At 50.5% G+C, this 14,824-nt stretch overlaps 1 protein-coding gene across 2 annotated transcripts in view; it reads right to left on the reverse strand.

Annotated features, from left to right (window-relative positions):
* Positions 1–3,318: 3,318 nt before the first annotated feature.
* TEF (TEF transcription factor, PAR bZIP family member) overlaps positions 3,319–14,824 on the reverse strand; it is a 29,484-nt gene continuing 17,978 nt past the window's right edge. For both annotated transcript variants that reach the window (XM_005567158.4, XM_005567156.4), the window contains exons 3-4: positions 8,317–8,537; positions 3,319–6,903 (exon numbers count right to left, since the gene is read on the reverse strand). In XM_005567158.4, the coding sequence (XP_005567215.1) occupies positions 6,688–6,903; positions 8,317–8,537 (437 nt within the window). In that variant the 3' untranslated portion in view covers positions 3,319–6,687. The remainder of the gene's footprint in view (positions 6,904–8,316; positions 8,538–14,824) is intronic.

Raw genomic sequence — 14,824 nt, forward strand, 5'->3', positions numbered from 1 at the left:
ATGGTCTCTGTGTAGGTCTGTACCTTCCTATCGCCATAATGGCAGCTGCCGAGTGGTGAGTGTTCACCCTGCTCCCGATATCTTCGTGGGACAACTGTCTTATGAAGCTGGTGTTTTTTTTTTGTTTGTTTGTTTGTTTGTTTTTTTTTTTGAGACGGAGTCTCGCTCTGCCGCCCAGGTTGGAGTACAGTGGCCGGATCTCAGCTCACTGCAAGCTCCGCCTCCCAGGTTTATGCCATTCTCCTGCCTCAGTCTCCCGAGTAGCTGGGACTACAGGCGCCCGCCACCTCGCCTGGCTAGTTTTTTGTATTTTTAGTAGAGACGGGGTTTCACCGTGTTAGCCAGGATGGTCTCGATCTCCTGACCTCGTGATCCGCCCGTCTCGGCCTCCCCAAAGTGCTGGGATTACAGGCTTGAGCCACCGCGCCCGGCCTTTTTTTTTTTTTTTTTTTTTTTTTGAGACGGAGTTTCGCTCTTGCTGCCCAGGCTGGAGTGCAATGGCACGATCTTGGCTTGCCTCAACCTCTGCCTCCTGAGTTCAAGTAATTCTCCTGCCTCTGCCTCCTGAGTAGCTGGGTCACCATGTGTCACCATGCCTGGCTAATTTTGTATTTTTAGTAGAGACAGGGTTTCTCCATGTTGGTCAGGCTGGTCTCGAACTCCTGACCTCGTGATCCACCTGCCTCGGCCTCCCAAAGTGCTAGGATTGCAGGTGTGAGCCACAGCCCGGCCGCTGGTGTTCCATTCTACAAGTGAAAACTGGAAGCCCAGAGAAGGGAAGTGACTTGCCTACGATCATACCCCAAATTGGTGATGGAGGCAGGGTTTGATCCTAGGACCGTTGTAGTCTAAAGCCAGTGCTCTGCCATGCATACAGAGATTTCACAGCTTTGACATGTTTCAAGCCCATGCCCCTGTGCCTGCCATGGCTGCACAGATCTCTGCTCTGAGTGAGCGCATTTGCATGCAGAGTAGAAAATACAGAGGAGGCCAGGTGCGGTGGCTCACACCTGTAATCCCAGCACTTTGGGAGGCCGAGGCAGGTGGATCACTTGAGGTCAGAAATTCAAGACCACCCTGGCCAACCTGGTGAAACCCCATCTCTACTGAAAATACAAAACATAGCCAGGCTTGGTGGCACACACCTGTAATCCTAGCTACTGGGGAGGCTGAGGGAGGAGAATTGCTTGAACTGGAAAAGTGGAGGTGGCAGTGAGCCAAGATCGTGCCACTGCACTCCAGCCTGGGTAACAGAGCAACACACTGTCTCAAAAAAAAAAAAAAAGAAAGAAAGAAAAAAAGAAAACGCATGGGGTTAGAACAGGTCATCCCTGGAGAGAAACAGAGCTCAGGTTGACCAATCCTAAGAAGGGACATCCTTAGGCCCCATTGGGTCACATGCTCACCCCTAGACCAATCAACTGTGCCCAGGGCTAGGCTCAAATGGACCACAGGGATGGATATGGGGTGAGCAAGCGCTTGGGTAAAGCCTTTGCCTAAAAATTTGACCTTGGGGCCAAAGGTTTTGCTTTTTCACCTGGCTTCTTGGAGCCCTATTCTCAACCTCAGGGACAAGAGGCCGAGGTGTCGAGAGTTCCATCCTCCTGGATCCTTCCTCCTGGATCCTCTCCAAGCTTTCTCTGTGCCCTCTTTGGCCATCTGGCTGGGCTGTTTCTGCAGTGGGTAGTGAGGTGTGTGATCAGGATCAGAAGCTACCCGCAGGCCTCTTGGCTCTACCCCAACTTGTATGTGAACCTTGGGGACAAGTCACAGCCATTCACTCTCCTGGTCTCCTCTTAAATGCCACCCAGAGAGGCCTTCCCTAACCTCTCCAGTACGGTTAGTCTCTCTCCCAGCTCCCCAGTCTTGTCAGCCACACCCTTTACCTTGGCCCGCCATCCTCCACGTTTTTCCATCTGTTTTGTCTTCCCTAGCAGACTGTGAGGGCAGGAGGCAGAGGTGATACAAAATAGACATTTAAGAAATATTTGCAGGCTGGGCACGGTAGTTCAGGCCTGTAATCCCAGCACTTTAGGAGGCCGAGGTGGGTGGATTGCCGGAACTCAGGAGTTCCAGACCAGCCTGGCCAACATGGTGAAACCCTGTCTCTACTGAAAATAAAAAAAAATTAGCCAGGCATGATGGCATGCGCCTGTAGTCCCAACTACTTGGGAGGCTGAGGTGGAGAACCGCTTCAACCTGGGAGGCAGAGGTGCAGTGAGCCGAGGTCGCGCCACTGCACTCCAGCCTGGTGACAGAGAGACTCTGTCTTTAAAAAAAAAAAAAAAGAAAAAAAGAATATTTTATAGCCAAAGAACAGGAGAAAAGGAAAACCCTTGGAGTCCCACTAAAAGGATCCAACTCTTCAGTCTTCTTGTTTTGTTTTTTTTGAGACAGAGTGTCACACTATCGCCCAGGCTGGAGTGCAGTGGCGCAGTCTCGGCTCATTGCATCCTCCACCTCCCAGGTTCAAGCAATTCTCCAGCTTCTGCCTCCCAAGTGGCTGGGATTACAGGCCTGCACCACCATGCCCAGCTAATTTTTATATTTTTAGTAGAGACAGGGATTCACCATGTTGGCCGGGCTGGACTCAAACTCCTGACCTCAAGTGATCTGCCTTCCTTGGCCTCCCAAAGTGCTTGGATTACTGGTGTGAACTACCGTGCCTGCCTTTCTTTTTTTTTGAGACAGTCTCGCTCTGTTGCCCAGGCTGGAGTGCAGTGGCATGGTCTCGGCTCACTGCAACCTCTACATCCCGGGTTCAAGTGATTCTCCTGCCTCAGCCTCCTGAGTAACTGGGATTACAGGTGTCTGCCACCATGCCTGGCTAATTTTTTTGTATTTTTAGTAGAGATGGGGTTTCACCATATTGGCCAGGCTGGTCTTGAACTCTTGACCTTGTGGTTCGCCCGCCTTGGCCTCCCAAAGTGCTGGGATTACAGGCATGAGCCACTGCGCCTGGCCCTTTCTTTTCTTTACAGAGCTGCCATCACGCATTCTCTATTTGAGAACACTTGTCATAAGCAGCTCCCTGTCTGCCTTCTAGTTGTTTAGCACTTTTATCTGTTCCAACTGCTTTTGGTCTGGTATCTGTCCCTCCTCAATATAAGCAGGGCAAGAATCACTTCCATCTGATAGATGAGGAAACTGAGGCAGAGTGGTTGGGGTCAGATGCTAAGAGTGTCTGGACTATGATGAAAGGGGTGTCTGGGGTGGATTCTAATGAGATAGTTTTCCAGCTTGACTCCTAGGCCAACAGTCAAGAGAGGAAACTCGAGATTGGGGGTGCGGGGAAGGACAGAAAAGACAGTCCCAACATTCTCATTTCAAAATATTTAATTTTGTCTGAAAAGGATACATTCCCGGCTTCCCTCCCACCACATCACTCCGGCCCACCAGCAGTGACACACTCGCACGCACACACGCACATAAGGCCAATGGGCTACGGTCTGCTTCTGCCCTCTCTGGCTGGGAAGAAGGGATTTTTCTCTTGCCTCCTTCCCCCAACAAAGATAAAGAAGAGAGGGGCCCGCTGGAATGCCAGCTCCCAGGGAAGGACACAGAGCCCCACACACTCTATCACATCACATGCACTTAGAAAAATAAAACCAAGTGGTGTTCTGGCATCCCCAACACCGTAAGAGAGCAATATCCACCTGGAAGTCATCTTTGCCATTTTCTAGAAAAATTTATTGCACTTAATTAGCAGATGTTAAAGGAGCTCTGGGGTAGAGCTTTGCCATGAAAACCAGATGCTCCTCGGCCCTTTGCGTTCCAAGGAGCACGGCTCCCGGGGCCCAGGTAGAGGGCTGCCCAGCTTCAGAGGGGTTTTCCCCCACTGGCTTGCATGCCTGCCGCCCTGCCTCAGGCCAGAGGACCGCAGGAGCGGCCTGCACAGCCCCTCTCAGCAGGGTTACATGTACCCAGACTTAAGGTTCACTGCTAAGTGCCCCCTCCAACCTCAGAAGCCAGACAGGCAAACCTCTTCCTTTGACCAAGGGTAAGAGTTACCCAAGTCCTCCACAAAGTTGCCGTAAACCTTGAAAACTCTCCCTCTCTCTAAATGCACATGTTCCTCCATCACATGAGACATTTATAATATGAATATTCCTGCAAAGTTCCAGCTCATTCATGATTTGTCTGTTCTGAGGTTGCGCTGAGGGTGCCACAAAGCTTTAGACAGGATGCTTAGGAATTAGATGGTACTTCCAAGCCCATCGGAACCCACGGAAAGCCAAGGTAAAGTCAGCTTCTCTAGCCTCCAGTGATTTACAGATGTCAAAGATCCAAGCACAGGAGCCTCAGTGTCCAGCGGTCGGCCTCCAAGAAGCAGAAGGCCCAGGAGGGAGCCAAGAGACTCCCATTCCCTCGAGAGAAACTGAGCAGGCACCAACCCTCTCCTGCAAGCATGGATTTTTAGGACAGGAGAGGAGACAGCCTTACCTGAGCACTTCTTTTCCCCCACAGGTCAGCCTCTGTGGACATCCTCCATCTTGTCCCCACCAGGCTCCTGACTCAGAGGGGCATTTCGAAAAGAGTCCAGCAGCCGTACTCTTTCCAAGTAAGCACTTTGGGAAAGAACCCGATACCCACTGCCTGGGGGAAAGAAGGGAGGGCACCAAACAGGCAGAGGGCGGGATAAAGAGGAGAGACATCGAGCCACCATCCCAGCCACTGGGCTCGGAACATGGACACCAGAGATTTAGTGTCCATCCTTAAAAAAATAAAACTGCAAAAACACAAACCATATACTTTCCGGCAAAGAAAATGAAGAGCTTTTAAGCTCGAGGCTCTTCCACTAATAACAAAATGAGAACCGCCCTCTTGGTGATCCACCAGGCCAGAGGGAGCGTGCCCGGGAGGGAGAGCTGCCCGGGGCAGGACACTGACATGCTGGATGCGCCTGCCCTGTGTGGTTACAATAGAGTGAAAGTGTGTACATGGTTTTTAGAGAACCACAAAGTAAAAGTCAGGGGCCTGGCGAGAGGAGTGACCTCCCTTGGCCTCAGAGCCCCTTGTCAAGTCCCCCGGAGAGGTGGGTATGAGGTCCCCGAAGGGCCGTGGCATTCCCCTGGGGTGAGGTCCACGCCTTGGTCTTAACACCTGTTATGAAAAGTCTTTAGAAGTCGGGGCCCGGGACTCTGAACCACCACGGTAAATAAAGCCAGTGTTACGGAGGGCAAAGCATGCCCATCGCCTCTTGTCTCCTCTTCACCACAGGCTGCCCACCCTGAGCAAATAAACACACCCATCTCAGGGGTGCCCCAGTGACCCAAATGAGCAGAGGCTTCCATGAATTTCCTCGGTGAATCTTCTGAGCACAGCAAAAGGGCAAGTCCAGCCACACAAGAGAAAGGAGTCGTTGTGAGGCAGGGGAGGCCACAGCTGTGAGAAGCCACAGCATGGCCAGCCTCACGAGTGGCCCCCGTCTCCTGGGACTAAGACTGAGGGGACCCCAGGCCTGTGTAAACATCCTAACAGCCTGCTATCCTGTAAAAGTGGCACTGTGACCTTGGTGACTCTAGACTAGGTGTCTTGCCCTGCTGACACCCTCCAAGCAGCTCGCATGGGAGGGATCCTGAAGCAAGAATTGCGAGGCCCTCGATGCCCCCAGGGAGAGTGCACTCTAGCCCAGGCCACACTGGTGAGCAGAGCAAGAAAAAAAGGGAGCTTCTCAAGAAACACACCACAGTTCTCGTGCCCATGGTGGAAGGGGGCTATGGAGGCATTTTCTAAACACCACTAGGAAGGTGAATCCTGGGGTCCAGGAAGTTAAAGCCTCCTAGATAAGAGGGGTTTTCCTTTTAAATCTATGGTCCAAGACTGGACACTGGGTGGAAAGAAACAGCAGGCCCAGAGGCCTGGTGTAGTGGGACAAACAAGCTTCAGAAGGTGGCCTCTGAGTAGCCTGGAAAGGAAATGAAAAGGCCTCCCTCGGCCCTGGCACTCAGGGCTCAGAGAGCAGTCATCCTGGGAGTCTCTCCTCCACAGCCAATGAAATGCAGAGAGCCAATGGCCTCAGAGCCATAAGGGAAAAGGGGTGCAGGAGCTGAGAAAGGCTGGGTGCACTTCTGCTGCAGGCGCCAGCCTCAAGCCCCATCCCAGGCTGTGCAGAGACCTCACTCCTGCAGCCTGCCACCCATGCAACACTGACGGAGGAGTTGGTGTGTCCTTCTGCCTCCAAGGAAGATGGGAACAGATATTACTCAGACTGTCTGGGGAGGATGAGGTGCGTGACAGACACACCTTGAGTGGAAATGCACCCTGCTACCTGAGAAGACATAGGGTGACAATGATCACAACTCATTCTGCAGAGATAGCCCTCGGCAGCCCAGACTGGAGACTGAGAGAGAGTCCAGGGACCCTGAGTGCCTGGGAAAGAGAGGTGTGTACTCCAGAGGTCCCCTTCCGATTCAACTGGGACATCCAAGAATAGAAACTAAGGCCGAGTCACCCGTCTATGCATTCTCTTGCGTTCCCCACCAGTGAGGAGACTGGCCCCCCAGGGACGTCGCCACGTGCGCGGGCCGTGGTATAATGAAGCTGAGACGTGGCCGCTCCTGCAGCAGGTGCGCCGCCATGCGCCCACGACGAGTCATAAGTCTCCACGCGTGTGAGGGGTTTCAGGGAGCCCCCAGGCAGAGGTCTGAGGTGCAGGCAGTGCCCTGCCCGGGCGGGGGGCACGGGTTACAAGGGCCCGTATTTGGTCTCATACTTGGACACGATGGTCTTGCACTTGCCCACTTCCTTGCGTAGCTCGGCCACCTCCGTCCGCAGGGCTGTGTTCTCCTTCTCCAGGAAGGCCGCCCGGATGGTGATCTGATTCTCTTTCAGGCGCCGGGCATCCCGCGACCGTTTAGCTGCCACGTTGTTCTTCTTGCGTCTTGTCCAGTACTTTTCATCCTGTGTGGGAGTGCCCTCTGTGAGTCTCTTGTCTTTCCCCACGAAAGAACCCGATTTTTCCACTCCCACCACCTGGATCCCCCTAACTCATCTGGTGTGGCCACAACTAAAGCGGGGATACCAGGGAGGGAGCAGCACAAACCAGGGCACATCGAGGGGACTGCCCTTTCCTCGGGGGCAGGATGAGAAACAAAAGTTATTTGGTAGGTTACATGGTGAAGAGAAGGAGACCCATCTCCTGGAGGCCTGGTACCTGCTGCTCCAGCACAAAGCACTGCACTATCCACACCCTTGCCTCACTTAGGCATTTTGGTTGTAGGTAAGGGCCTAGTTCCCCGAGTTGAGATCTTGGCTCTCCAAGATTACTAGCAGTGAAACTGCAAGTACTTTAACCCCTCAATATCACAGGTCCCTTATCTTTACAATGAGAAATAACAGGCTAGGCGTGGTGGCTCACTCCTGTAATCCCAGCACTTTGGGAGGCCGAGGCAGGTGGATCACTTGAGGTTGGGAGTTCAAGACCAGCCTGGTCAATATGATGAAGCCCCATCTCTACTAAAAATACAAAAATTAGCTGGGCATGGTGGTGCGTGTCTGTAACCTCAGCTACTCAGGAGGGTGAGGCACAAGAATCAGTTGAACCCGGGAGGTGGAAGTTGCAGTGAGCTGAGATCACGCCACTGCACTCCAGCCTGGGTGACAGAGTGAGACTCTGTCTCAAAAACCAAACCAAACCAAACGAAACAAAAATCAGTGCCTGGCCTACAGTGAGTACCATCTAAATATTTACCACGATCATCACATCATTATTAAAGTCTCAGAAACTTCCCCGGGAGGCAGGTTCAGTTGTTCCCATTTTACAGATGAGGAACTTGAGGCACAGCTAGGCCACAGATGGCAACATGGAGTTTGAACCCAGGTCTGCCTGACTCCAAGGATTTGGATGAAAAATCCTTGCTGTAAGTTTTTCATAGGAAAGGATGGAAAACTGCAAAATTCCTTCTTTCCACCAGTTCCTAACAGCACCACCAGCTTGCTCATCCCTGGGGATGGCAACATACAAGCAATCCTTTGTCTTTCAAAGCAAGGACTTTTTCAACCCCAGTTCCTGTGGCCTAGTGAGCTCTTGCCCAGTGGCTGGGCTACAGCCAGGGAGGCAGGAACATCAACACAGCCAATGGCCCGGGGAAGGAGAGAGAAACTACAGGGAGTCACACTGGGGCCAAATGCCACATGACTCCTTTTCTTTCTACCAAACCGCTGCAAGACATGGCTTTAAACACTGAACTTATGTCTTTCCAAATGGTGTCACAAGGAGGGAAGGCTCTCCAGATAAAATCAAATTCGAGAAGCCATAGCCCCTAGGCTCTTGAACCAATGTTGCATCTTTACTTATAAGGAATAACAGGTTACCTTCTGCTCATCAGGGACAAAGACCTTCTTGGCCTTTTTGATCATGGGCTGGGGCTTCAGGTCCTCCTCAGCAAACTTGTGCTTCCGAGGGTTGAAGAGCTCCCCGCCTGGCACACTGGAGAGCACCAGGTCAGCGGGGTCTGGATTGAAGTTCACATCCACCTCCACACAGTTGGGGTCAATGGGACTGGGAGTCTCCCTCTCCTTCTCCAGGGAAGATTCTGAAAGACACAGAGACAGGTGCTCGCTCCTGAAGCAGCCCACTGGACAGAGAAGACCCACGCCACACAGCCAGAGACCTGCTTGAACCTCAAGGCTGCATAAGCCACTGCTGCTTGGGGAGAAGAAAACCCCAACAGTACCAACCCCTAAGCCAGACTGGCACATGGTTCAATTCCACAACACAAACATTCAAAGAATTCTTTCCTTCAGGAACAGAACGCTCAAAAGGAAACAGAAGCCCCTGAAAAAAACAGGGTTTTCCAATTGTTTCCACCCCCTCCAGAAATGTTAAGCAAAACATAAATTTTTTTTCCTTTTTTGAGACTGAGTCTCACTCTGTCGCCCAGGCTGGAGTGCAGTGGTGCGACCTCGGCTCACTGCAAGCTCCGCCTCCCGGGTTCATGCCATTCTCCTGCCTCAGCCTCCCAAGTAGCTGGGACTACAGGCGTCTGCCACCACAGGCGCCCACCACCAAGCCTGGCTTTTTTTTTTTTTTTTTTTTTTTTTTTTTTTGAGACGGAGTCTCGCTCTGTCCCCGGGCTGGAGTGCAGTGGCCGGATCTCAGCTCACTGCAAGCTCCGCCTCCCGGGTTTACGCCATTCTCCTGCCTCAGCCTCCGGAGTAGCTGGGACTACAGGCGCCCGCCACCTCGCCCGGCTAGTTTTTTGTATTTTTTAGTAGAGACGGGGTTTCACCGTGTTAGCCGGGATCGTCTCTCGATCTCCTGACCTCGTGATCCACCGGTCTCGGCCTCCCAAAGTGCTGGGATTACAGGCTTGAGCCACCGAGCCCGGCCGAGCCTGGCTATTTTTTTTTGTATTTTCAGTAGAGACGGCGTTTCAGCGTGTTAGTCAGGATGGTATGGATCTTCTGATCTCCTGATCTGCCCGCCTCAGCCTCCCAAAGTGCTGGGATTATAGGCGTGAGCCACCGCGCCTGGCCTAAAACATTAAATTTTTATATTCCCTTAACTTCTGTGATTTCAAGATCTCCACTAATGAGAAACAGCTGCATCTCTCCAGGGACACAGACTGAAGAACGGAAATGGGTTCCAATTTTTTTTTTTTTTTTGAGACAGGGTCTCACTCTGTCACCTAGACTGGAGTACCGTGGTGTGAACATGGCTCACTGCAGCCTTGACCTCCTGGGCTAGAGTGATCATCTTGCCTTAGCCTCCTGATTAGCTGGGACCGCGGGTGCACAACAACATGCCTGGCTAATTTTTTTTTTTATTTTGTAGAGACAGGGTCTCACTATGTTGCCAGGGTTGGTCTCAAACTCCAGGGCTCAAATGATCTTCCTGCCTCTGCCTCTGAAAGTGCTGGGATTACAGGTGTGAGCCACTGCACCTGGCCAGGTTCCACTTTGTTTTTTTTTTGAGACTGAGTCTTGCTCTGTCGCTCAGGATAGAGTGCGGTGATACAATCTTGGCTCACTGCAGCCTCCACTTCCCCGGTTCAAGTGATTCCCCTGACTCAGCCTTGCGAGTAGCAGAGACAACAGACATGAGCCACCACACTTGCCTAGTTTTTGTATTTTTAGCAGAGACAAGGTTTCGCCATGTTGGCCAGGCTGCTCTTGAACTGTTGAGCTCAAGTGATCCACCCGCCTTGGCCTCCCAAAATGCTGGCACAAGCGTGAGTGACCGCGTAGGCCTGGGTTCCACTTCTGAGTCCCTGAGACATGTCTGTCACTGTGCCATCTAGTCATTTAGTCCTTTTTTTTTTTTCAGGAGTCTTACTCTGTCTCCCAGGGTGGAGTGCAGTGGTATGATCTCAGCTAACTGCAACCACAGTCTCCTGGGTTCAAGCTATTCTCCTGCCTCAGCCTCCCAAGTAGATGGGACTACTGGCGCCCACCAGCACGCCTGGCTAATTTTTGTATTTTTAGTAGAGACGGGGTTTCACTATGTTGGCCAGGATGGTTTCGATCTCCTGACCTCATGATTCACCTGCCTCCACTACTTTGTACACTATTTGGCAGGGTCTACACAAGCTGAACATACGCACGTCCAATGACCTAGCCATTCTCCACCACACCTGGCCGGTCTCAATCTCTTCATTTCATGATGTGCGCCTGCCTCAGCCTCCCAACGTGCTGGGATTACAGGCGTGAGCCACTGTGTCTGGCCCAAAAAAATTTTTTTATATTAGGTGGTGGGGGCCGGGCTCACGCCTATAATCCTAGGAGTTTGAGAGGCTGAGGTGGGTGAATCACGAGGTCAGGAGATCAAGACCATCCTGGCTAACACAGTGAAACTCCATTTCTAGTAAAAATTCAAAAAATTAGCCGGGCGTGGTGGTGGGCGCCTGTAGTCCCAGCTACTCGGGAGGCTGAGGCAGGAGAATGGTGTGAACCCGGGAGGTGGAGCTTGCAGCGAGCCGAAATCCTGCTGCTGCACTCTAGCCTGGCTGACAGAGTGAGATTCTGTCTCAAAAAAAAAAAAAAGGCCAGGCGCGGTGGCTCAAGCCTGTAATCCCAGCACTTTGGGAGGCCGAGATGGGCGGATCACGAGGTCAGGAGATCGAGAGACGATCCCGGCTAACACGGTGAAACCCCGTCTCTACTAAAAAATACAAAAAACTAGCCGGGCGAGGTGGCGGGCGCCTGTAGTCCCAGCTACTCGGGAGGCTGAGGCAGGAGAATGGCGTAAACCCGGGAGGCGGAGCTTGCAGTGAGCTGAGATCCGGCCACTGCACTCCAGCCTGGGTGACAGAGCAAGACTCCGTCTCAAAAAAAAAAAAAAAAAAAAAAAAATTAGGTGGTGTGGTGGTGCATGCCTTAGTCTTAGTTACTCAGGAGGCTGAGGTGGGAGGATTGCCTGAGCCCAGGAGTTTGAAATGATAGTGAGCTATGATCACACTACTGCACTGTTGGCCAGTCTGGGCAACAGTGAGACCCTGTCTCTAAATAAAAAATATATTATATATATACTATTGATGTCTTTTTTCTTTTTCTTTTTTTTTTTGAGACGGAGTCTTGCTTTGTTTCCCAGGTTGGAGTGCAGTGGCGCAATCTTGGCTCACTGCAAGCTCTGCCTTCCGGGTTCATGCCATTCTCCTGCCTCAGCCTCCCAAATAGCTAGGGATACAGGCCCCTGCCACCACGCCCAGCTAATTTTTTTGTATTTTTAGTAGAGACAGGGTTTCACCGTGTTAGCCAGGACGGTCTTGATCTCGTGACCTTGTGATCTGCCTGCCTTGGCCTCCCAAAGTGCTGGGATTACAGGCGTGAGCCACCGCGCGTGGCCTGATGGTTTGTTTCTATAGAGGAATTGAAAAATTAAAAGGAGGAATTCTACTTTCATTTCTTTTTTTTAAGACAGAGTTTCGCTCTGTTGCCCAGGCTGGAACATGGCATGATCTCGGCTCACTGCAACCTCCATCTCCTGGGTTCAAGTGATTCTCCTGCCTCAGCCTCCTAAGTAGCTGGGATTACAGGTGTGTGCCACCACGCCTGGCTAATTTTTTGTATTTGTAGTAGAGACGGGGTTTCACCATATTGGCCAGGCTGGTCTCAAACTCCCGACCTCAGGTGACCTACCCACCTTGGCCTCCCAAAGTGCTGGGATTACAGGCCTGAGCCACTGTGCCCAGACGTCTCCTTTCATTTCTACCATGTGTACAATTCTTCAATATAAATCTTACTTCATTTGTATTGTGATTTTTGTCTGTCAAGAATATTTCATAAATTTGTTCTGTAAAACTATTTTGTCAGTGTAAAGAGATTCTGATGCCTACATAATTTATATTTGTACTATAAAGCTAGCTATAGAAAGTTATAAGTGTAAGTACGTATAAATGTAATTAGCTTATAATAGTTAAAAACAAAAGGGAGGACATATTATGTAACTCTATTTATAGAAAGTTCAACTACAGGCCGGGCACAGTGGCTCACACCTGTAATCCCAGCACTTTGGGAGGCCGAAGGGGCAGGTCACTTGAGGTTAGGAGTTCAAGGCCAGCATGGCCAACTTGGTGAAACCTCGTCTCTACTAAAAATACAAAAATTAGCTGGGCATGGTGGTCAGTGTGCAGCTAATTTTCAGGATGCTGAGGCAGGAGAATCACTTGAATCCAGGAGGCGGAGATGGCAGTGAGCTAAGATCGCACCACTGCATTCCAGCCTGGGTGATAGAGCGAGACTCCATTTCCAAAAAAAAAAAAAAAAAAGGGCGGAGCGCAGTGGCTCATGCCTGTAACCCCAGCACTTTGGGAGGCTGAGGCAGGTGGATTACTTAGATCAGGCATTGAAGACCAGCCTGGCCAACATGGTGAAACCCCATCTCTACTAAAAAAATACAAAAATTAGCTGGGCATGGTGGTGCGTGCCTGTAATCTCAACTACTCAGGAGGGTAAGGCAGGAGAATTGCTTGAACCTGGGAGGGAGAGGTTGCAGTGAGTTGAGAACACGCCACAGCACTCCAGCCTGGGAGACACAGCGAGACGCCGTTTCCAAAAAAAAAAAAAAAAATACAGCCAGCAAAAGCCAGCACATGCGAAACTCTACAGGACAAATGATTTGGTTTATTAACAAATTGGGGGAAAAAATTAAAAAAGAAGAGAGCCTATAGATATACTGAAAAGACATATCAACCAAATGCAATGTATAGGCCTTGTCTGGATCCTGACTCAAACAAATAAACTGTAAAATACCATGTTTTTTTGTTTTTGTTTTCTCGAGACGGAGTCTTGCTCTGTCGCCCAGGCTGGAGTACAGTGGCGCGATCTCGGCTTGCTGCAAGCTCCGCCTCCTGGGTTCACACCATTCTCCTGCCTCAGCCTCCCAAATAGCTGTGACTACAAGCACCCGCCACCACGCCCAGCTAATTTTTTTGTATTTTTAGTAGAGATGGGGTTTCACCGTGTTAGCCAGGATGGTCTCGATCTCCTGACCTCGTGATCTGCCCATCTTGGCCTTCCAAAGAGCTGGGATTACAGGCGTGAGCCATCACGCCCAGCCTGTAAAATACTGTTTATGAGACAACTTTGGGAATCTGAATGTTGATGGATTTATTGTCAACTTTAGATGTAGAACTAGTATTTTCCTTACGTCTTTTTAAAAGAACCCTTATATTTTAGATACACATTGAAATACTTATAATTTGATTGCAAATAACTGCTTCTGAGTTGAGAATTGTTGAAGCTGGATGATGGTTACATAGAGGTTCATTATAGTCATCTCTTTTATATTTCTTTGGAAAAATTTCCATAATAAAAAGAAAAAAAATACAGTGTGAGAATTTATTGGGTGTGGATTCCTGCGGTGACATACCGGATGGCAGGAGCTATCAGCCTGTATGCCTCGGAGCCTGGAGAAAGCTTTGCAGAGCCCCCAAAACAGGAGTCATGTCTCCTTTGGTATGTTCATGTCCAAGGGGCATGAAAACAAACCCCCAGAGGTAAAATGTAAAAAGGAGGAGGAGTAAGGACAGACTCTGAAGATGATGTTTGTCCTGGCCAGGTGGTAGGAATGCTTTCTTTCTTTTTTTTTTTTGAGATGGCATCTCACTCTGTTTCCCAGGCTAGTAGGTAATTGTAGGACTTGAATACTGCTTATGCCCTGGCACAAAGAAAGCATTCCCCACTTTGGGAGGCCAAGGTGGTCGATCACCTGAGGTCAAGAGTTTGAGACCAGTCTGACAAATATGGCGAAATCCCGTCTCTACTAAAAATAAAAATCGCTTCAATCCAGGAGGTGAAGGTTGCAGTGAGCCAAGACCAGCCTGACAAATATGGCAAAACCCCATCTCTACTAAAAATACAAAAATTAATGCTAGGCATGGTAGCTTATGCCTATAATCCCAGCACTTTGGGAGGCTGAGGCAGGCAGATCACCAGAGGTTAGGAGTTCAAGACCAGACTGGCCAACATGGTGAAACCTCGTCTCTACTAAAAATACAAAAATTAGCCAGGCGTGGTGGCTGGTGCCTATAATCCCAGCTACTTGGGAGGCTGAGGCAGAGAATTGCTTGAACCCAGGAGACGGAGGTGGTAGTGAGCCAAGATTAAGGCACTGCACTCCAGCCTGGGCAACAAAGCGAGACTCCGTCTCAAAAAAAAAAGGGCAGCATGGAGGAAATGCAGAATGAATGGGATTTCTATCCTGTAATGCTTTGGCCTAGAAGGTCCCGTCCTGACTGTTTGCAGCACACCAACCAACAAAAAGGTTCCAACTGCCGAAGACATGGCCACTGTTTTTATCTCCAGTCTTAGGGAACCGTGCAGAAGGGTGGGGAGTGAAGAGTTTCTCCACACTGCAGCCCCACCAGGACCTCCCCTCAGA

The sequence above is a fragment of the Macaca fascicularis genome, chromosome 10, assembly GCF_037993035.2.
Source record: "Macaca fascicularis isolate 582-1 chromosome 10, T2T-MFA8v1.1".
NCBI classification, from domain to species: Eukaryota; Metazoa; Chordata; class Mammalia; order Primates; family Cercopithecidae; genus Macaca; species Macaca fascicularis.